This window comes from Psammomys obesus, unplaced genomic scaffold, assembly GCF_907164565.1.
Source record: "Psammomys obesus unplaced genomic scaffold, mPsaObe1.curated_primary_1811, whole genome shotgun sequence".
Lineage (NCBI taxonomy): Eukaryota > Metazoa > Chordata > Mammalia > Rodentia > Muridae > Psammomys > Psammomys obesus.
In genome coordinates, this window is record NW_026585698.1 from 1,190,170 (window position 1) to 1,213,127 (window position 22,958).

The following is a 22,958-nucleotide window of genomic DNA, read 5'->3' on the forward strand; positions in this document are numbered from 1 at the left end:
CAATTGTGTCTCCTGGGTGTATATGTAGGAAGGGTGTACCGGCTGGTTTTGTGTCAGTGTGACATAAGCTCATCAGAGAGGAAGGAGCCTCAGCTGAGGAAAGGCTTCCATGAGATCCTGTAAGGCATTTCTCAGTGAGTAAGGGGCATCGAATGGACCCTGCCTGTTGTGGGTGGTGCCAGCCCTGGGCTGGTGGTCCTCAGTTCTATAAGAAAGCAGCATGAGCAAGCCATGAGGAGCAAGCCAGTAAGCAGGACTTCTCCATGGCTTCTGCATCAGCTTCTGCCTCCAGGTTCCTGCCCTGCTTGAGTTCCTATTCTGACTTCCTTCAGTGATGAACAGGGATATGGAAGTGTGAGCTGAATAAACCCTTTCCTCCACAACTTGCTTTTTGGTCATGGCGTTTTGTTGTAGTAGTAGAAATAGTCACTAGGACCGGTGGCATCCCTCAATCACACGTTGACTTTGTGGTTAGCCGGTCGTGCTCAGCGGCTTCTTGTTGGATCTGCCACTGCTTGTTGGATCTAGGCCTGGCAAGATGCTCAAACCACAGAGGCTGAGCGTTGTGTGCGTCAGCGCGCATGATCGTGGAGTGCTATTGAGAGGTTGCTTCACTGTCAAGTCTTTTATTACAAAAGAATTGGTTCTGTAAAGGAAAGTTCAGAACAGTGCTGCCCGAAGGACATCATTATTGTGACTTCAAGTTTCTTCTGCCTCTTGAATTCCAGCTGGGAGGCTGTGATAATAGAGATGGAGACAAAACCCAAGGTTCAGAATGTGAAAAAGGGACAAGTGAGGTATAGTGCTTGATGGGCGTGTAGCACAGGAAAGAACACAGGAGAGGAGAGGGAGCTGGTATACAATTGTGTGGGTCTGGGGCAAGTTTTTGGGAAGCTGTGATTCATAGCTCTGATCTTTGTCCTTTTGCTGCAGACCTGGCCGACTGCAAGCTTGTTTCTTTCCCCATCTGCATCTACAAGGTCCTGAGGAATGTCTCTGACCAGATCCATCTCATCACACTGGCCAACAATGAACTCAAGTCCCTCACCAGCAAGTTCATGACCACCTTCAGTCAGCTTCGAGGTAGGCCATGGGTTAGCTCAGGCAAAGAAAATGACCAGCCGCTGACCTTCAGTGTCTTACCCCAACTGAGGATTGTCCCTAGACCTAGTCCTGGAATAACAGACCTGTAAAGTCAAAGGAAGGGTAGGCTTTGAAGAAAGACCTGTGCCTGGGGGTCTCTGGATCAAATTCTGTGTCCAGCTGGCTAAACTAAGATTGAGGAGGAGAAGGTGAATCCTGGCTAGACTCTTTGATCTGAACAGACCAGCAAGGCCGAGACATGAATGAGTCCCTTCTCATCCCTAGTGTGGCTCTCTCTCTCTCTCTCTCTAGTTCCTTTCTCGGTGCAGTTTTGACAGGTGCCAACAATATTGGCTTATTTCTCTGGTACACACAGAGTGAGTGGAAATGGTCCTTGGAGGGCATTAGGCGGGAGGACAGCAGGTTGACATTGTAGATCCTCTGCAGTGGTGTCTCTGGATGGCTAAGCAGGAGGTGCTGAAAGTGTGGTACTGTGGTATTCCCTCCCTCCATCCTTGTGCCCCGTGGAGCAGAACTGTAGCCCAGACACTTGTAGGTAGTAGGATGGCAGGGCAGGAGAGGGCAGTGGCACAGGATGCCTGAGTAGGGTAGGTCTTGCCTCCTAGGGTTCTCTTTCTGCTTTGGGTATGAAAAGTGTCCATGATTCTGTTTAGAGAAACAAACACAAAATGCTGGTTCTGCATGCGGAACGAGCAAGCATATCTTAGACCCCTGATTTCAGCTGGGCAGGCTTCCCCCAGGGAGCCATGGGTATTGAGTACAGACCAGAAAGCAGGGATAGGTGTGGATGGGCAAAGCCTGGTTCAGCCAATAGGAAAGACTGGTGTGAGGCTCAAGGGAAGCAGAGCGGAGCCTCATTGTGCACACGGATGAGCACAGAGGCAGGATTAGTCTGGGTGGCTCCTTCTGAGTGGAAGGTCAGGGAGCCCAGTGAGCTCTATCTGAGAAGCTCTGGGGCCTGTGACCGGGGAAGGGGTGGGGCTGATGGCAGAGCTTGTTCCCCAGAGGCACCTCTATATACTTTTACCTGGCTGGTTTCTCGCTTCCACTTTTTTCCTGGCATCTGCTTCTTTACACAGGTGAAGTGGGTCCTCGCCAGCAGCTCTCTTCAGGCTGGTATTTCCTATCCCTGGCTGGAATCAGAACCATCCTAGGAACTTTTCTGTTCAGAATACCATCCCAGATAAATTGGACCATCTGAATGTGAACCTAGGCCTTGGTGTTAATAAATGCCCAGGCCTCGAAGTGCTGACAGCCAGAACTGAGACCCACAGGTTCAGGGCTTATCAGCACAAATGCCTAAGAGATTAGGACGTGAGTAATGAGTGACTTGGGTTGAGCATGTGGCAGTAGGGAGTAATGGGGATTCACCCACCTTCCACTAGTCTGTCAGCTGGGTTGTCACAAGAGAAGATGGGCTGGTAGTGTCCATTCTTCTGATTGTTCACCCAGTTTGGTTTTCTTGAGACAAGGTCTCTTGTAGCTGAGGCTGCCCTCACACTCACTATGGAGCCAGAGGTGACCTTGAACTTTTGATCTTCCTTAAGATTATAGCTATAGCTATGAGATTATAGCCATGTACTACCATGGCTGGCTCCTGAGGATTATTTAATAGAATCTGGAAACAAGCAGTTTGTGAGAATTTTCCCAAGTTTTATGTAACATGAAAGCCAGTAAGATGCGTTTGAAATGTAGATTTAGCTTGTAAAATATTGGCATGGCCTCTAGCATCCTATTCATGGAAGGAGATGAGAATCAAGGAGGGAAGGGCCACTTGGGTCCCAGAACTTGGACCCAAGTGGGCTGCCTCAGCAGTATTAGCTCAAAGGTCTGGTAGTGTTAAGCCCACAATTTTCTTCTCCACCCTCCTCACCAGGTCTCATGTAGCCTGGCTGACCCAACTCTCTATTTAGTTGAGAATGACCTTTAGCCTTATGATCCTTCTGCCTCCATCATCTAAGTGTTGGGGTTATATGTCCATCTTATATGGTGCTGGCAATCAAACCCAGGGCTCCATCACCCTGGGTAAGCACTCTACCAACGCAGCCACGTCCTCAGCCCTGGGTGTTGCTTTCTAGAGGTGGTAGGGATGTCAGGGTCCCAGGCAGAGCACTTGGGTTGAGGCTTCCTTGGGCAGAGAGGAGAGATTCTGTGTGCTTTCTTATCCTTACTCCATCTCTTCAGCACCTGCATTCTTCCAGACCTGAGTCTGCAACCCAGAATGCTCATCCTTACCACCACCCCAGATCAGGGACACTGGTGAGGACAAAGTGCGGGAGGGTAGACTGTTGGGCAGAGGTGTGGGCGCTGAGGATGGGAGGAAGAGCTTTGGGAGACCCTCACCAGCAGCTTGGGAGAAATGCTGCTCAGGGCTGTGCCGCCCTGCATCGCTGTGCTTGCTGCAACACTGCGCTCACTCTGATGCCGGCAGCATTGGATCGGATGCCTATTGAAGGATGCCGTTTGAACTCTTCTTTCTGCCCCCACCAGCTCCTGACTCCTCTATCCTGCAGCTTGGGGTTTCAAAGGGAAGGGCAGCTCTGCTAATTGGATTTCACACCGTGGATTGTAGGCTGTGATGGCCTGGAGCTAGTGTGGGGGGTGGGGTGGGGATGGGGGTGCTGGAGCCAAGGCCCATTTGGCTCTTAGAAAGATAGGTCTGAGCCCAAGGCTTTGTTGTGATTTCTCTTTCAACATCACACATGTGCATGCACACACACACACACACACACACACACACACACACACATACACACCGTGCTTTATGTGTGTGGAGAAGGAGGAGGTAGCAGCATTGACAAGAGACTCCTGTGTCATCTTCGGGCTCTTCACAGAGCAGCTGCTGTGCCACTTGTCCCCTGCCTGCCCCCAGGCTCTCGAGGGTGCCCTATGGGAGGCTGGCTGCTTCCCAGGGTTGTATCATCTTTGCTTGTTGTTATTCCATGGCCCTCACTCCTTCATTATGAAATGAAGAGTCAAGACCTGGTCCTCAGTATCTGTGGTTCAGCTGGTAGGTTGCTTGTCTAACGTGCAGAGTCTTCAGTTCAATCCCTAGCACTGCATTAATCAGATGTGGTGACATGCGCCTGAGGTCCCAGAACTCCAGGGATAGAGACAGGAGCATCAGAAGTTCAAAATCATTTTCTGCTAGCTGGCCAGCTGGCCAGCCTGAAATAAGATACCATGTCTTGAAAGAAAACAAAACAGCAAGACCTGGCCAGCCGGAAATAAGATACCATGTCTTGAAAGAAAACAAAACAGCAAGACCTGAGTGAGCAAAGAGAGCAGATAGAATCAGTGTGATTCCACAGGCAGGTTGGTCTATGGAAAAAAATCTCAGTGTCTGGGTGTGGCTCTTTTGTATGCCTGTCCCCTTCCTTGCTCTCTGGTCTCTCAACTCTTTTGATTATGTCCTGGACCTGCTAGGTAGAAGGAGTGTGAGACACACCTAAGAGGTACATATGTGTGTGCCACCACCAAGATGAGACACTTGAAGGTCCCCGCCCTTGTAACCTGCAGGGAGCCAACCCCATGATGTGCACGTGACAGGCTCCAGAGCAGGCAAGGGACTGGGAATGCTTCATAGTGGAACAAAACTAAGAGTTTTGTCTGAGCAGCTGCTTGGTCAACTACTAGTGGCTTTCTAGAAGCAGGTATCCTTGGTGTTGGGCTAGAATTGGGTAGAGGTAGGTTTAGCTTTCTCCTCATGATGCATAGTTGGGTTTGGGGACAAAAGCCAGGGAAGCTCACCCAGGTGTAATAGCTCAAACCTGTAATCCCAGTACTTTAGAGGTTGTGGCAGAAGGACCCAGGAGTTCAAAGCCACCCTCAGATACATAGTGAGTTTGAATCCAGCCTGGGCTAAATGAGATTCTGTCTTAATTCAGTATTTATCCTTTACCCCCAAATTGGAGAAACTGCGGGTTATTGAGTCCTGGCCTTTCAGAGACAGTTGTTACAGAGGTTATTGTTTTGGGTGTTGAATGGTTGTTACAGACAATCGTTCCTATGTTTGACTTGACTGAGCAAGTGTCCTCTTAACTAGGGTTTCTATTACTGTGACAAAACACCATGACCAAGAAGCAAGTTTTGGAGGAAAGGGTTTATCTGGCTTATAGTTCTACATTGTAGTCCATCACTGAAGGGAGCCAGAACAGGAACTGAAGACAGGGCAGGAACCTAGAAGCAGGAGCTGATGCAGAGGCTATGGAGGGGTGCTGCTTCATTGGCTTGCTCCTTATGTTTTGCTCAGCCTGCTTTCCAGGTCCACCAGCCCAGGGATGGCTCCACCCATAATGGGCTGGGCCCTCCCCCGTCAATCACTAATTAAGAAAATACAGAGGCATTTTCTCAATTGAGGTTTCCTCCTTTCAGATAACTCTAGTTTGTATGTCGAGTTGACAAAATTAGCCAGCACGTGAACTGTCCTGGGCTAGCAGCAACAGATAATTGGTTAGCTTCCTGGGCTGCAGGTTGTGGATCAATATTCTATTTGACACTGAGTTTCACTGTTGTCAGTAAATTAAGTCTTTTATGAGCATGGTGGTACACACCCGTAATCCCAGCACATAGGAGGTGGAGGCAGGAGGCAGGAGGAATAGGAGTTCAAGATCATTCTTTAAAAAAAGAAAAGAAAAAAAAAAGCTGGAGGCTAGCCTGGGCTATATGAGACATTAATTTGAAAAACAAAGAACAAAACTCAACCTCTCACACCCCTGCCTTTTACCAGACCCAATGGACGCTCACAAGCCTCTGTCCCGGCTTACCTTGTGGTATGTACAAGTGAATAATAGACAGGAACCCGGAGTCACTAGGCACTCAAGTCTCCTGGCCCTGAGTCTATGAATTTGTTTTTTTCGTTTTTAAATTAAACTTTATTATTTTATGTGTACAGATGTTTAGCCTGCATATGTGTCTGTGCAGTGCTGAATGCCTGGTACTCAAAGAGGTGTTTGATCCTTTGAAACTAGAGTTACAGACAGTTGTGGGCTGCCTTGAGGGTGCCAGGAATCGAACCTGGGTCCCCTGGAGGAGCAGCCAGTGCTAACCCCTGATCCATCTCTCCAGCTCACTCCTCTCTGCCCATGGTTTGTCATTGTAACACCAACATCATGTGGAAATGAGAAGTTTTAGAGTTAGATAGAAAGAGCCCTCAAAGTCCTCACTGTTTTGCAAGGGAGGTAGATGTACCAGCCAGCAACCTTGAAATGAAAGGAGTTGTCTGCTGATAGGTTGCCTGTGAAAGACTCAGAGGCCTGGGTGGGAACTTGGGAAACTCTAGAGAGGTAATTTAAAGTGGGGATTGATAGATGAGGAGGTGTTTGCCAGATAAATAAGGGGGAATTTCTGTAGCAGCCTTCAGGAGATGAAAGGTATGTTTGGAAAATGACTGCAGAAATGAAACAAGACCAAATGGTGCAGAGCAGAGGGCTGAAGCATGCTGTCAGGGACTGGCTTGAGGGAGCTGTCTGCTTAAACAGCAACATTTGAGAAAGGTCCTGGTAGGATGAATTGGGTAAGAAAAGCCAGTACTGGGCATTGAGGACAGGAGAAACATCAGGAATCAAAGTATAAAGCGAGCAGATGCAGGAAGTGGGACTGGCCTTGAAGATACCACCCTAAGCTAATCTTCAGCCAGGTCCCAAGTGAGCTTCTGAAATGATGGCTCTCCTCCCCATAGGCAGGGTCCGTAAGGCTTGAGCCAGCTGAGAATACAAGGTTGTGGACAGGGTTGGGCAGGGAAGCTTGGGCTATCTGGTCAACCAGCCTGGAAGCTTCTGTGGAAGCTAAGGTAACCCAAAGTCTCTATTGTGTGTGTGTGTGGGGGGGGGGGGGGGGGGGGGGGGGGGGGGGGGCTTGGTAGAGCTGGGCTCAGGGCCAGGGCTCTTGATTAAGTATTCTGGGAATGGGGTGATGGGGAGGATAATACCTATCCTCACAGTGCTGGGATGTCTTAAGATTTCCACAGTGATGGTCCCATTTACTTCCTCAAGGTAGTCTCATATAACCCAAGCTGGCCTCAAACTTGATATGTATCCAAGGATGATGACCTTCGCTCACTTTCCCTGTGCTGATTGGACACGCGTGCACCGCTGCACCCAGCAGTAATGAGTGACATTGTTCTTTGTCTCTTGTCTCTTTCTGTGCCCTCCCTAACCATGTGTTCTCTGAGCTCTCCTGCTGACAGGACGATGCCAGGTAGCCACCCACCCTGGGAAGCTGTGCTGTGTGTACTCCTGCTCAGGCTGCAGGCACCCTGGGACCTATCTGTTAATGGTTTCTCCACTCAGCAGGCTGCATTGTTCTCACCACAGGGACCTCCATGCAGCAACTCTGACTGTTGGCAGAGAAAATTACAATTTACCTCATTGTCTCAGCCAAGCAGATAGGTGCACTAAGAGCTTCATCCTTTGCTTCTGGCAAGCCCCCTACCAGTGAGAGGGCTGCACTGTCCTGTACCTGGAGCCGGTTGGGTTTGGAGGGACTGGGGCAATGTGGAAAGCCATCCCAGGTTAGCTTATTTCCTGGTGTTCTGGGAAAGGGGCTCTCTGGGGCATGATAAATCTCCCAGGCCGAGGATGATAAAGCCATCCTCACGTAGGCCATCAGGTGGCAGGACCAAGTGTGGCCCTAAAGCTGCAGGACACAGGGCCTTCCCTTCATGCTCTTCTTTAGCCCCTTGGATTTATTTTTCCTCAGCTCATGTTCCTTAGCAGACAAAAGGAAAAAGGCAAGGATAAAGAAAGGAACCAGGCAAGCTGGCCAGACACAGAAGTAATGCTGAAGTGGGGTGTCAACACCTCAGTTGTTCCTGGGGATCGGTCACATTTTGTTTCTTCAGCGTAGATCCCAGTTAGAGTCATAGAGCCCGGGAAGACCCATGTCTGTGGGGCAACCCCCATTGCTGTCCCTAAGAATTCTATCAGGAATGGAGGAGGTGACAGGGGCATCAGCTTGTGCTTTCTGTCTTCACGGGTGTCTGATCCTTTGTCCTTGGGAATGTCTGATCCTTGAGGTTACGTGGCTGAACGCAACAGAATAGAAGTTTAAGTGTTCGTAACAACTGCATTGGGGCAGGACCATCCACCAGAGGCCAACAGACCTGATAGAGCTGGGAGAACTCAGTGCAGTTCCCCTTGGGTGGCAGCCGGGAGAGGTGTTCCTGCCACTCAGACAGGGGCCACCTCCTCCATCCTGCACCTTTGCACCCTAGCTCTCTTCCTAGCCAGGGCATGTGTGCCAATGCACTCAAGGTGGCACACACCCAGAGCACTGGATTATCTGTGTCTTCCAGCACAGTTCCCAAGCTCACATTTTCCAAATCCTGAGTGACAGGGACTTTGCGTTTCTCTCCACCCCCTTTCCCCTCAAGTTCTCTGCATAGATTTCCTTTGCTGCTATGCTACAGGCCTCTCTGATCCTCCCTGCCACCCCCATCCATTTCCCTGCTGGTTGTTCACATCCCCACCACACCTGCACAGCTCTGTCACATCATTTGAAAGAATGGATCCTGTCTGAGTGTTTATTTTTGAATAGGCAATAGACACACACAATGCAGTGGTCCAGTCAAAAGGAATAATAGGGAAAATAAGTCTCTGTCCTCCCCCAGGCATCTAGTTCCCTGCCCAGCAGCAGCTATTGCTGCCAACTCTAGAGATGTTGCTGGCCCATGAAATAGAAATTCATCTAGTGTTAGCAACATTTACAGCATCCCACTAAGAGCATTCATTGTTGTGAACCTCCTCCAAGTATACATTTATTAATTTTTTTACAGCCCTCTCACCTTTTCCCTTCCTTTCTTTTCTGCCTTTCTCTCCCTCTCACCGAGTTTATATCCTTCTCTCAGAGAGTGCAAGGAACTTGCCCATGGTCACACAGCAAGAGGGTGGGCCTGAGACCATGCACTAGAAAAGGATACACAGACCATTTTACATCAGTTATTTTTACCTCAGGGGTTGATGTTGGTCTAGTTAGGAATGTAGTTCATTCATTTCATAAAGTGTTTCTGTGGTATGCGCCTGCAATAGTGGTACTTGGGAAATATAGGCACAAGTATCTAGACTTCAAGGTCATCCTCTTCTGCCTAGGGACTTTGAGGCTAGCCTAGGCTGTATGAAATAGGAACAGCAATTACAAAATTGCCTTATCTGGCTTTTATGGTGGCAGAATGATCAGCACTTCCACAATTCAGGGTATGTTTTCTGGAAGCCTGTCTTTTGTTTCCTTTCTGTCTAACCCTAACCCCTGGGAAGCTGGGTGTCCATGTGAAGCTTTCTGGGCTCTGCTCAGCACCGCACATGGCCCCTTGGAAGAACACTTAACTGTCACGCTGACATCTGCCAGAGGAGGCAGGCAGACTCAAGAGCTTCTTTGCTGCTGGGTCTTGGCGGACAGACGTGTGGCAGCCTTGAGTGTCCTCTAACAGAATCGGCTGGCTTTACCCTCCTCCAGGGCCAATTGAAGTCAGCCCTGGCAGTTGTCCAAAGTGTAGCGGACTTAGAAAAGCATACGAAGAACTCGGGAGGCAGGTTTCATTTGGCAAACACTGGAAAGCATAGCACAAGAGGGTGATTGAGCAAGAAATTGTCGCTGATGGGGCTGGTGTCAGCTAGGACACCTCCAGAATGGCATGCCAGACTCTTCTCCCAAAAGTCCTTCTATCATTGGATTCCTCGGTTGTCCGGCTCTGAACCCTAGCCACTAAGACAGTCTTTTATACCTGAGCCCCTTAGACATGAGGCCCTGGGCAAGTGACCTGTGTGTTGTGATCCTAGACTGAAGAGCAAAGCCAGACCTGGCTGTGGCTGTGTCTAGGTGGAATGTCAGCACAATTGCAGATCAAGTGTCTAGAGCTGTTTTCTTTGACATAGAAACAGTGAGGAGCCAGGTGCACACCTGTGATCCCAGCACTTGAGGGGATAGAGGCAGGCAGATCTCTGTGAGTTTGAGGCCAGCCTGGTTTACAGCCAAGGCTATACAGAGAAACCCTGTCACAAAACAGCAACAACAAAACAGTAAGGAAAAGACACGAGGGTACAGAGAAGCCCGTATAGAAGACAGATCAAAGCTATCGGCAACCTTGCATCTCTAAACCTCACTCTTTCCTCTCTACCAAACACCTAGAGCTAAGTAATTTCCAAATCAAAGAGGTTTGGATCACAACTGAGGCAGCTACGTGGCTTGAACAGTATGACGCTCGTGTCCTGGCTAGAGTGCCTGGCTGCTTCACAATGTAGCTGAGAGGCACAAAGGGAGCCAGCCATGTGCAAAGGGAGTCGCTGCACTGGGTGGCTTCATTTGAAAATGACTCAGACTCTTGGGAACTGTTCTACCCGGCAAGCTACACACAAATCCCTTGATGGGCAGTGTCCCCATGGTAAACACTTGCACTTGGTCCCCTCCCTTCCCCCATTTGAGATGGGGTCTGTCTGTAGCCTTGGCGGATCTGCAGCTCACTGTGTAGGCCAAGACTCATGTCTTTGCCTCTCCAAGTTCTGGGATTTAAGGCATGTGCTGGCACACCCAGAACACTGGCCCTGCATCTTAAAGTTCCCCATCCCAGCACCCTCCTTCCTCAGGCGTCAGGCTCTAGCACAAGCACTTTGGGGGCACCCTCAAACCCAAGCTGAACCGTGGGCATGGGGAAGCATTCACTCTGTGGAGATTCTGAGAGGTTGAAGACTATTTGTGCGGTGCTTAGTAACCATCATCAACGTGACTGGATTCAGAATCACCATGGAAACACCTCTGGGCATATCCCTGAAGGTGTTCTCAGAGAGGCTTAACTGAGGAAAGAAGTCCCACCGTGAACGCGAGTGGAGCCATCCCTGATTCCAGATGGACTAAAACAGGAGCAGGTTGGCTAAGACCAGCCTTGATTTCTTTCTGGCTCCTGACCACGAACACAGTGTGACTGTTTACCTCCCCTGCTGCCACCACATCTTCCATGTGGATGTACTGTCCCCTCAAACTGTGAGCCACGACATACCCTTAAGTTGTTTTGGTCGGGTGTTCTGTCACAGTAGCCAGTACACTGAGGGCACATGGAACGTTTTGATGAGCTGCACTTCTGGTATAGAATGACAGTTACAATGGGAGGCTTATTATAACTTTAGGAAAACTAAAGCCACAGAAATATGCTTCTACAGGAGACACTCAGTAGGACCTGAGCTGCAAAGATGTAGGCCTTCAGAGATGGGGAGCCTGAGGCTTGGGGGGCCCATCTAACCCACCTCAGGTGGAAGCTCTGGGTCCCTGGACCCCAGGTCTATGCCACAGAAATAGGTGTTTTGGTCAAATACTAGTGACAAGATTTGTCTTGAGCCAGTGAAGTGGCTCACTTGTCTTATTTGCAAAATAGGGTCATGATGCCAGCATAGACTTTGCCATATAGTCATGGGAGTTAGCAGAGGCCATGCAGGGATGGCAGCTAGCACCATACAGGCTCTCCAGAGGTGCTTGGTGGTAATCCTTAGTCATTTAGAGAGTTGAGGGCTTTGAGCATGGAAGATTCCAGATTGGCCATAGAAGGTGTATGTGTCTCTAAATGGTCTGAGTTTTATGTACTAGTTCCCAGATTTGACAAGTACAGTATAAGATACCCAGTTAGATATGAATTTCAGATAAGCTGTGAGTAAGCTTTCTATAAGGTACATGCTGTGAACTCACACTTTAAATAATCATTTATTGGTTTATCCAAAACTTGGCCTTAAATGTGCTGTGTTTTATCCTGAAACTCTATCACAGTGCCCCTAAGGCTGGAATGGACAGCTTGGCTCACCCTGCTCTTGTCTTCCCTGCCAGTCATACAAGGGGCAGATATGAGCCAAGACAAATAGGGAGATCCTGTCTCTGGTCTGGAAGGATGTTGCATCCTATGCCCATGCTGCAGGCTTCATCCTGTGCCAGGCCCAGGAGAATATGAAGTTCATTGTCAAGTCAGACCCCAACTTTCAATTAATTAATTAATTTTAAAATTAATTTATTTTTATTAATTATAATTTATTCACTTTGTATCCCAGCTGTAGCCCCCTCACTCATCCCCTTCCAATCCCAACCCTCCCTCCCACTTCTCCTCCCATGCCCCTCTTCTCCTCCTATGGCTCTTTCCAAGTCCACTGATAGGGGAGGCACTTCGCCCCTTCCATCTGACCCTAGCCTATCAGGTCTCATCAGGACTGGCTTCATTGTCTTCCTTTGTGGCCTGGTAAGGCTGCCCACTGCCCTTAGGGGAAGGTGATCAAAGAGCCAGCCACTGAGTTCATGTCAGAGACAGCCCCTGTTCCCCTTACTAGGGAACTTACTTGGAGACAGAGCTGCCATGGGCTACATCTGTGCAGGGATTCTAGGTTATTGCAATGCATGGTCCTTGTTTGGAGTATCAGTCTCAGAAAAGACCTCCAGCCCAGATTTTTTGGTTCCGTTGCTCTCCTTGTGGAGCTCCCCCTTCTTTCATAAGATTCCTTGTACTCTGCCCAAAGTTTGGCTATGAGTCTCAGCATCTACTTTGATACCTTGCTGGGTAGAGTCTTTCATAGGCCCTCTGTGGTAGGCTCCTGTCCTGTATACTGTTTTCTCCCTCTTCCAATGTCCATCCCGTTTGCCTTCCTGAATGAGGATCCAGACCCCAACTTTTTAATTGTCCCTTCATTTCCTTATTCGTTTACTCAGCAAATATTTCCTATGTGTGCCAGAAACACAGCGTACATGATGCACCACACTGGTTCTGGACCAGCTCCAGGGTCCCCAGGCACCACTCTCCCCTTTGCCAGACTGCAGCACTGCTTGCATAGCTGTCTGGGGCTCTCTTGGCTCCTGGACTTTGTCCTGGTGAGCTGCTTTGCTGAGAGGATGGGCACTTCCTGGCCAGTAGGTCACCAGTCCCCACAGTGGAAGGATCAGTGGGTCAGTTATAACAGGGAGGTTGGAGTGATGGCCAGGCTTGGCCTTAGGGAAGCCAGCAGACACTGACACCTCACTGGTACCCTCACTCCTTTTCTGTGGGGCTCAGAAGAACCATCACTGAGGTAGGAGAGCAAGAGGAGCTGAGCCCTGGGCATGGCTGGCATCAGTTAGGAGTCAGGAACAGGCAGATGCCCTTTGGCTCTGCCTCTGTCTATGGGTCTTTGGTGCCTTGGCAGGGGGCCTCACACCTGCTCCCTGTACAAGCATCTTGTAATGTGAACAGAGCAAAGGGCAGGACAGTCTCTTGTCATCCTGGACACTGCTAAAGAAATGTCACTGTTTTTGAACCAGACCTGGACATGCTTTACTGAGCAAGTGAGGGATAACAAGGACCAGTGCCACAACCTTTATTTTCATCTCCCAGGCACAAGGCAATGCCTTCTTAGCTGTAACTTCCCTGGTTAGATGACCCTGCCTCTGCCATCCCTGCATGGATTGTTGGCAGAGCTGTAGAGTTGTGAGGAGAGTGAGGTCCCCACATATCAGGAGTGATGCATTGATGGTCATTGTGATGCAGAAAGGCTGCAGAGACCTTCAGAGAACACCCTTAGTGTTTTTCAGAGACGAGATACAAAGTCAAAAGGAGATGGACAGATGGATGGATGGATTACAGACACATAGATACATATGTACATATGTAGATACATACATAAATATGTATACATATGTATAGACACAGAGGGATATACATACAGATTGATACAAATATATAGACACAGACATACAGGAACATAGCTGTGTAGGTACATAGAGAAATAGACCCACACTGGGCTGGAGAGATGACCCAGAGGTTAAGAGAAATAGACACATAAACTAGCATAGGTAATTACACATGCACACATACTCACACTTACATAGAGACAGATAAACATATACAGAGAGAGATGTATAGATACAAGCTCTGGTTTCAGGGCTCCCAGAAGGCTTTCCTGGGCACACACTTCTAATATTTCTGAGCCATGCTGGGGCTGTAATTAGACTCAGGCCAGAAATGGTGTGATAAAGTCCATCATTTTTTTGTGTCAGGAAATTAAAAGTAACAAAGTGAAGCGAGGAGAGTCTCCCCCAGCCTCTGCAGCATGCACACTACTTACCCCGCTGAGCCATATGTGTGTGTCCAACCATTCATCTAAAGAACAGGGGGAACAGCAGGTCTGAGACCCCTCCCGTGGACATACCGTGTGTGCGTAGTGCCATGGCTGTTCTTATTAACTGCTGCAAACACCTGCTCCCATTTTGCTTGCGGTGTGAAAGGATTCGGCTCTCTTCTCAGATGCTATTAAGGGTACAGAAAAGGGCCAATGGCCCCAGCAGTTCCAAGACTGTTTTTCATCCTGTGACTGGGAGCATGAGCCTGTCTGCACAGCCGTGTAACTCCTTACCCTCCCCGTGATTTGCTCCTCCCTGCCTCAACTCACAGACCTTCTCTGCCAGGTTTCATGGATGTCTATGTGAAGGGATGTCTATGTCCCATGCCAGGGAAGAGGTCCCCTGGACTCCTCCCATGGTCCTGAGTGGGACTCACAAACACAGGCTCTAGAGCAGTGGTGTTCAACCTTCCTAATGCTGCAAGCCTTTAATACAGGTCCTCATGTGTGCTGACCTCCAACCATAACATTATTTTTATATAATTCTTTATTTTTTATTATATGCACTTTGGTGTCCTGCCTACATGTATGTCTGTGATGGTGTCACATCTGGAACCGGAATTACAGAGTTATGAGCTGCCATGTGGGTGCTGGGAATTGAACCTGGGTCCTCTGGAAGAACAGACAATGTTCTTCTGAGCCATCTCTCCAGCTCCCTATAAAATTATTTTTATTGCTACTTCATAACTGTAATTTTGCTACTGTTATGAATAGTAATATAAATATATGATATGCAGAATGTCTGACTGCGACCCCTGTGAAATTTCTGGGAGGTGATTGCTCATACATATAAATCCCAGCACTCAGAGGCAGAGGCAGGCAAATCTCTGAGTTCAAGGCCAGCTTGGTCTAGCGAGAATTATATGGAGTTATATAGATTTATATAGAGCTAGTTCAAGTCTATCCAGTTTTATGGTGAGCCTTGTCTTAGAAAACAAAAAATGCCACTGCTTCCTTGGCGCTACCTATGAAGTGGCTGCCATCTCTTTTGCAGCATCATGGCTGCCCTCCAGCCTCTGGGGAAGCCCAAGGTCCTCAAAAAGAGGATCAAGAAGTTCATCAGACACCAGTCAGACTGATACATCAAAATTAAGCGAAACTGGCGGAAACCCAGAGGTATCGACAACAGGGTTCGGAGAAGATTCAAGGGCCAGATCCTGATACCCAGCGTTGGTTATGGGAGCAACAAGAAGCTTCTAGAAGTGTCTGGTCCACAGTGTCAAGGAGCTGGAAAGGCTGTTGATGGGCAACAAATTTTACTGTGCTGCGATTGCTCACAGTGTTTTCTCCGAGAACGGAAAAGCCATCGTAGAAAGAGCAGCAAGCTGGCTATCGTCACCAATCCCAATGCCAGGCTGTGCAGAGAAGAAAATGAGTAGATGGCTTGTGTATGTGTGTTGTTTGTGTGTAAAATAAAACCACCAAAACTGCAAAAAGAAAGGAAGGAGGGAGGGAGGGAGGAAGGAAGGAAGGAAAGGAGGGGGAGGGAGGGAGGGAGAGAGAGAGAGAAAGAAAGAAAGAAAACAAAAGAAAGATGACAAAAGTTTCCCATGCAGGCGTGCATGAGGCCCTGGGTTGAATCTCGGGCACTGTGTAACCTGGGCATGGTGAAGCCAACACTCTGAAGAAAGGGGCAGGACTATCTCAAGTTTAAGGTTACCCTCAGTTTTCTAGACTTTTGAAACTAGCCTGGTCTACATAAGATCCTGTCTCAAAAGAAAAACATAAAAAAATTAAAAATTGAGGCAGCTGAGACAGCTCAGTAAGTAAAGCACTTAGCTAACACATAAGCCCCCCACACATGCACATACCACACGCACACACACAGACACCACACACACACACACACACACACACACACACACACACCATACCTTTCTACTACACAGTAACTAACAGTAAATCTTGAAATTAAATTTTTAAAATTGGGGCAGCAGAATGATTCAGCTAGGCAAGTTTGACAGTCTGAGTCACTAGATCATTAGAGATCACTAGAAGGAGAGAACCAGCTCCTGAAAAGTGGTTCTCTGGCCTCTGTGGGAGCACCATTGCACATGTGTGCCCCCACTCTCACACACGTGTACAGCACACGCACTAATAATAAAAGCGTTTTAAGTGGCCCAGTGTCACCTTCCCCTGCTGTGCTGCTGCATGGAGCCAGCTCCTAAGTGGCCTGTCAGGCTCCGCTGGCAAGAAAAGAGGCGGCTGGGCAGCATGTTTCTGGAAAGTGGGAGCTTGGAGAAGCACACTCAGCCTGAGAAGGTGGGCCCACCCTCCCGGGAATGAATGTCCAGCTCCGGAGAGGCCAGGGCAGCCGTCCCCCAGCCCTGTATGTGCTGTGCACCCTCCTCTGCTGTCGTCCAGGGCCTGGAGGCTTGATGTAGCAGCACTGTTCAGTGAGACTTAAACGGCAGTACTTTTTACACAAAGCAATAATAGGCATTATTATTTTTTTCTTTTTGATGAAAAGAACACAATCAATTTAAGGAAGAATGATGATATTTCCAAGCAGGAATTCTGCAGGATTGCGAGGGTGACGCTGAAATCCATTCAGATGTTCATTTCTTTACCTGTCCAGTATTAGCGAGTGTTCACTGTGGCCTGGACCATTTGGGACACTTTTCTTGGAGCAGCTGACATTCTCACGGCAGGAGGCAGACAGAATGCTGACAAGCAAGTGCGTGTAGGAAATGGTGGTTCCGCAGAGGCCAGGTTCTGAAACAGCAGTGACCAAGGGGAGGTGCTTGAGTGAGGACACAGATCCAGTGAGGCAGCAGGCCTTGCACAAACAGAGCAGAGAATGCTGTGGACAGAAAGCACCGAAGGAACCCCCCCCCGCCATCCTTCAACCCCAACCCCCATAACTCCAGCCCCTTGGAAATAGAGGCTGGAGGATGCCACGTAGCTTGAGACCAGCCAGGCTTACATACAAGTTCCAGGCAGGCAGAACTGCAAAGCCTCCACAGGTGCAGTGGGGTGGTGGGTAGCCCGGTTGTAAGGTGTTTGCCTAACACTCACAAAGCTCAGAGTCTGATCCTTCACACCAAATATACACGAGATGTGCTCATGCACACCAGTAAGTCTAGCACTTGGGAGGTCAAAGCAGAATTGGGAGGTCAAGGCCATCCTCTGCTACCTGATGAATTCGAGACTAGCCTTGGGTGCCTGTCACCTCAAAAGAAAGAAGGGGGGAGCAAAAAGGGAAGGAATGAAAGAATCAACCAGTTATGAAACTGTAGCTGGGAGGGCCCCGAGGCAGCAGCGTGCTCTGCATGAGGAAGTGCTGTTCCTTGGGGGCACACTGGGCCAGATGTCTGGAATTGTCCCCAACACTGTAAAGTTACCTAGATGGCAGCGGTGGGAGTGCTCATGAGACATGGGGATCCGGAGTCCCGAACCCAGCAGTCTTCCCATGAGCCTCTTGGGTACTGGGATGACAGACAAGCATTAGATAGGGCATCTTTTATGATTCAGGCATGGTTTATTCGTGAGCCCAGCCACTGAAAGGATCCTTGGTTGCAAGGAGCAGGCCTTGGATCTGCTAATGGGACCTTGGGTACAGGATGTCACCAAAGATAAGACACTGGAAGGCACCCCATGACATCCCCTCCTATCACCCCTTGGATACTTACTGAGTGACCACATAAGCCCTGAAGGGACATAGAAACAAAGAATTGCATGTAGGTCCTGCCTGAGCAGAGCAGAGGACTTATAGTGAGGCATGTGCTTGTGTGTACAAGTGGTGTGTGTGGGGGTGTACAGAGGCCCTGCAAATGGAAACAGGGTTCTGAATCCTCACTGTGGCAAACCCTAAGGTGGACTGTAGGACTCTCCGAGCCTCAACAGGAGCCCTGGGAGACATCTAGCCCAGAAGGCCTGGGCCAGCTACAGAAATGGAGTGCAGGACTCTGTTCCCGGGGAAGTGCTGTAAAATAAATAGGTAGCTCTCTTTAGCCGCCTCTCATGTAGCTTGGCACGCTGCTTTTCATTTGCTATCTATCGTCAAAGTACAGGAAAATAAAGACAGGGTGAGCATTCATTCAAGTGCACTTACAGGAGCAGTTAGCTCACATGCAAAACCTAGGAATTAAACAGCTGGTGTTTCATTACTGGCTTCCAGAGGTGCTGTGAGTAGGCCAAAGAGACCGATTCCTGTGGAGCTCAGGCAGGTTATAAGGAAAAGGAGAAATGGGCTGTTTCCTGCCCAGGACCACCCACAGTGCCAGGTGCCCGTATGTGCACTTTCAGGCCTGCTGGCAGCTGTTCTGCCTTTAGCAGATGGGAAACTACCATGCTTCACACTGGCCAGGTGTCTCCCTTAACTGTGAGGTGCCCTTCCCCCAACTTTGAGCAGACTCCAGCCCTCCATCCTTAACTCTGGGTGTCAAGATCTGTCTGGTACCTGGGGCAGGGATGGCCCAGGGTCACTTCTGTCAAGATTCAGTCTCCAGCTGGCCACCCATTCCAGGTACACTGTGATACTGCAGCCCAAGTCCCCTGGGCAGGGTGCGATGAGAGGACAGCCCAGCAAGTCCCAGCCTGGGACAGCACAGGGAACACAAACCTGACTCTGCTGCTCGCTGCTGGAGGTGGAGGGCTACGTGAGCCCAGAGCAAAGCCTGGCTCAGGCCGGGAAGATCCTAGGGCCTGAAGATGGAGGGGAGGCTGCAGATAGCCCAGAGACCCAGGCACGCCAACATGTGAACTGAGACATCACAACTCCGTGTTGCTTATAAAATGAAGTTGAGTACCATGATGATGGCTTTCAAGATGGCACATGGGAGCCAGCCGTGGTGGGACACACCTGTAATCCCAGGACCTGGGAGGCTGAGGTAGAAAGGTCTCGAGTTTGAGGTCACATGATGAGACTGAGTCTCAAAACAGACAGAAATCATGGCATATTGGTATAACACTCCAAAGGAATGGGACCCTATACAACTGCGTTGGTCACATGTCCACAAACTTGGCTCTGGGTAAAAGCGCTGAGGAACATGATTTCAGGGTCTCCATTTCCTTTGGGTCAGGCAGAGTGGGGGTACATGTAAGGTCACATGTGAATGATGTTGCTCCCCAAGTGGCCTGTCCCCACTGCAGAAACAGAGACCCTGTTCTCTCCCTCTTCTGGTGCTTTTCCTGTGTGCCCTGACATCCCTGTCCACATCCCCACGAGGCAGGCACCTACCAGCTCCTTTCTTAAGTGAGTACACTGGATCTAAGTGGACAAAATGGCTAAGTCAGCTGGAGGTGGCCTGGTCTGGGTTTTGCACGTGAGCATCCGTTCCTGATTCCCCTGTTGTAGCCCTGGATCATGCTTGCCGTCATGTTCTTCTGGTTGTCCTTTCACCTCTTCTTACACAAGGGCCCCTATGGGAGGCTCTCCTTCCTTCCTTGCTGTTCTACACCATACTGTATTTAGCTGTATTTCCTACAGTTATACTATAGCTACATAGTTACATCAGCCTTATACTTTTCTTGTTTTGTTGTTGTTGTTGTTGAATAGAATAAAAGACAGAGGCATTATGAGATGGACATAGGTAAATAGGTCATCACAAAGTAGAAGCCTGTCAGTTGTAGAACAATCTCAGTATTTTTCAAAGCTGCCTCAGGTCTCCTCCAGTTCACTGATATCCCTGCCTCCCTTGAATGAAGCTGCTTCCTTTTGTCTGTGGCCATTATTTCCTTACTTTCTTGTTACTGTCACCATTTCAGGATCTTGATGCAGCAGCAGGACAATCCTCGAACACGGTAGACAGAAGGAGCCTTTTTCTTTTTGTTCTCCCTCCCTCCCTCCCTCCCCCCTTTCTTTCTTTCTTTCTTTCTTTCTTTCTTTCTTTCTTTCTTTCTTTCTTTCTTTCTTTCTTTCTTTCTTTCTTTCCTCCTTCCTTCCTTCCTTCCTCCCTTCCTCCCTCCCTTCCTTCCTTCCTTGTTTTTTTTTTTCAACACAGGGTTTCTCTGTGTAGTCTTGGCTGTCCTGGACTCACTTTGTAGACCGGACTGGCCTTGAACTCAAGAGATCCATCTGCCTCTGCCTCCCTGAATGCTGGGTTTATAGGCGTGTGCCACTGTGCGAGGTTTTTCTTCCCTTCTTTTCCTTCCTTTCTTCCTTCCTTCTTTCTTTTCTCTCTCGCTCTCTCTCTCTCTCTTTCTCTCTCTCTCTTTCTTGTTCTCTCTCTCTCTCTTTCTTTCTCTTTCCTCTTTTATTACATTGTTACTGTTGTGTCTCTATGTAGCCCTAGCTGTCCTGGAGCTCACTCTGTAGACCAGGCTGGCTCCAAACTACTGCTTCTGCCTCCTGAGTGTTAGGATTAGTGCACCACCATGCCTGGCCCGGGCGCCTTTTACTTGAAACTTTTCAGCTCTGCCCTGATCCATCTCTCAGTGCTGTCTAGGCCTCCTCATGAGGGTCCCTTGCACAGGTCACACTGATCAGCTTTACAGTGAGCGCTCCAGGGAGGAACCTACTCATGTCTGGTTGGTAGTAGCTGGGTGCAGAGTAAGGACACGTGATAGACCTGGGATCCCCCTACAGTCTTGGAACAAGGAGGGCCTTGAAGAAAAGTCTTGAAATTTTGGGGGCATATCCTAACACATTCCACAAGGCCTGTCTGGGAGAGCCGTCACACCTGGATCTTTGGAGCTCAGCTTCTGTCAGGAGAACCTCCTACACAGGCAAAGTGAGGTACCTCTGCTGAAATAATGACAGAAGGCCCTGGGCAGAGGGGGTTGGGGGAATAGGCCTGGCGCCATCCTCTTGGGGCCTTCCTGTGAGGCGGGGGTCTTTCTCACTGTCCTGGCCTGGGCACCAGCAACAATCCTGGTGGCCTCTGTACAGGGCCCTTCCCCTCCCAACTTTCCCTTCTCCCCTCCTGTGGTAGAGCTACACCTGGAAGGCAACTACCTCTGTCGGCTCCCCAATGAGGTCAGCAGCCTGCAGCACCTCAAGACCATCAACCTGTCCCGGAACCAGTTTCAAGACTTCCCCGAGCAGCTGACCACCTTGCCAGCACTGGAGACTATCAACCTGGAGGAGAATGAGATAGTGGGTGAGTGTGACCACTGCTGGCGAGGCTCTGCAGGGGGTAGAGCCCTGGGATGTATTTTCTGTGGGCACAGGAGAGGCTAGAGTTTGCTGGGCCGAGACACCAGCGCCTGAGAAGATAACCACTGCACAACCCTGCCCCTGTCAGATGCTAGCTCAGATCTCTATCAGCTAGCTCACTCCCATCAGCAGCCTGGGCTTTCCCTGCAGCACAATCCAGAACTTCTCAGAGCAGTGTGGGCCTCAAGCCCCATCTCTCTAGATCTTCATACGCTGCCCTAGGCTGTCTCCAATCCCCTTCAGCCATAAGCCTTGAGTCTGGGCTTGAGTCTTCTGTCTTTCCACTAAGTAACTTCCAGTGCTGACCGGGGGGGGGGGGGGGGGGGGGGGGTTGGGGGGGGGGGGGGGGGGAGGAGGCAGGAGTACAAGACAGGCATGCTCAGAACAGTTGCTCAGGGCCCCCACCATGATGAAGCATCAGGCAGTACCTCCATAAACAGCAGCCCCCAGGGTGGGGTTCTGCCAAGATCTGGAGTCTACCTTCCTCCTTCTCAACCCAGTGCGTCTCTGTCACACCAGGGCCTCCCAGAACCAAGGATCCTCTCCAGCTCGCAGCCTGATGTCCCCAGAGAAAGCAGGTGCTCACTGCGCTCTGCGTCCTCATCGCTTTGTCTCTTAGCTTTATTGCCTCGTGCCTCGCCCTCTCACTGTGCCTCTGTCATTTCGGCTTTTCTCGAGTCAGCCATGTACCTCCAGGCCACTTCAATTCTGCCCTTATTTTTTCCTAAGTGTTTTTATGGTCCTTTCTGCCACTTGATTAAAGGCAGTGGCCTTTCGAGGGGTTTGGGCTGCAGCAGGGGAAATGCCCTGTGCTCAATACTTGCCTCATGTGATAGTGAGTGCCTGAATGTCCAGGACACTGCGGGCAAGACTTCAGACCTGGGCGGGGTTGGGAAGAGGTGAGACCAGCTGACCTTTTCAGTTTTAGGTCTATTGTTTTATTGTTGTTATTTATTTATTTGTTATTTATTAATTGATTTATTGTGTGTGGGTTGTGCGAACACATATGCTGGCTATAGCATGTATGTGGAGGTCAGAGCACAGCTTGTGGGAATCAGTTCTCTAGTTCTCACCTCCTATCACATACATATTAGAGATTGAACTCAGGTCACCAGGGTTGGCAGCAGGTGCCTTTACTACCTGAACCATCTCACTGGCCCCTGAATTTGTTCTCTGAGCAGTGAGTAAAGTGAGCTTCAGAGTATTACAAGAGAGCATCAGATTGCATGGAGAGACTGTAGAAGAAAAATACATGATTATGAACTTCAGCCGTGTCTGTGGTGAGGATCCCAACACTGGCCTACCGAAGCCTTTGGCAATGGGGTCCCTGAGCAGACTGGTCTGAGTTGGCTTAATAGTCACTCAGTCCTCTGTACAGTCTCTAAGCAAAAGAGCATCCCTAGGGTGCCCTTTCACTGTGGGGTTCTCCCTTCTGCACCACCCCAGTCCCCCAAGCTGCACTGAGCTCTCTCTCATTCCCAGCTGTGCCTCCTCCTCTGCCGTTTACTTGCTCACTCACGCTGATGCCTCTGCTTCTCCTGCAACTGATCCAAGTGGCCTAGCCATCAGGCAAGGGCTCCTGTGGTCAGTGCCAAGCCCAGAGCTGAGCAGGTAGGTCAGGACAAGTGCCTCTGAGTGCTCAG

General features: G+C 49.5%; 1 protein-coding gene across 2 annotated transcripts in view; it reads left to right on the forward strand.

The window, feature by feature from the left end:
- Lrrc20 (leucine rich repeat containing 20) overlaps positions 1-22,958 on the forward strand; it is an 88,279-nt gene that overhangs the window by 39,025 nt on the left and 26,296 nt on the right. For both annotated transcript variants that reach the window (XM_055598875.1, XM_055598876.1), the window contains exons 3-4: positions 934-1,083; positions 21,092-21,259. In XM_055598875.1, the coding sequence (XP_055454850.1) occupies positions 934-1,083; positions 21,092-21,259 (318 nt within the window). The remainder of the gene's footprint in view (positions 1-933; positions 1,084-21,091; positions 21,260-22,958) is intronic.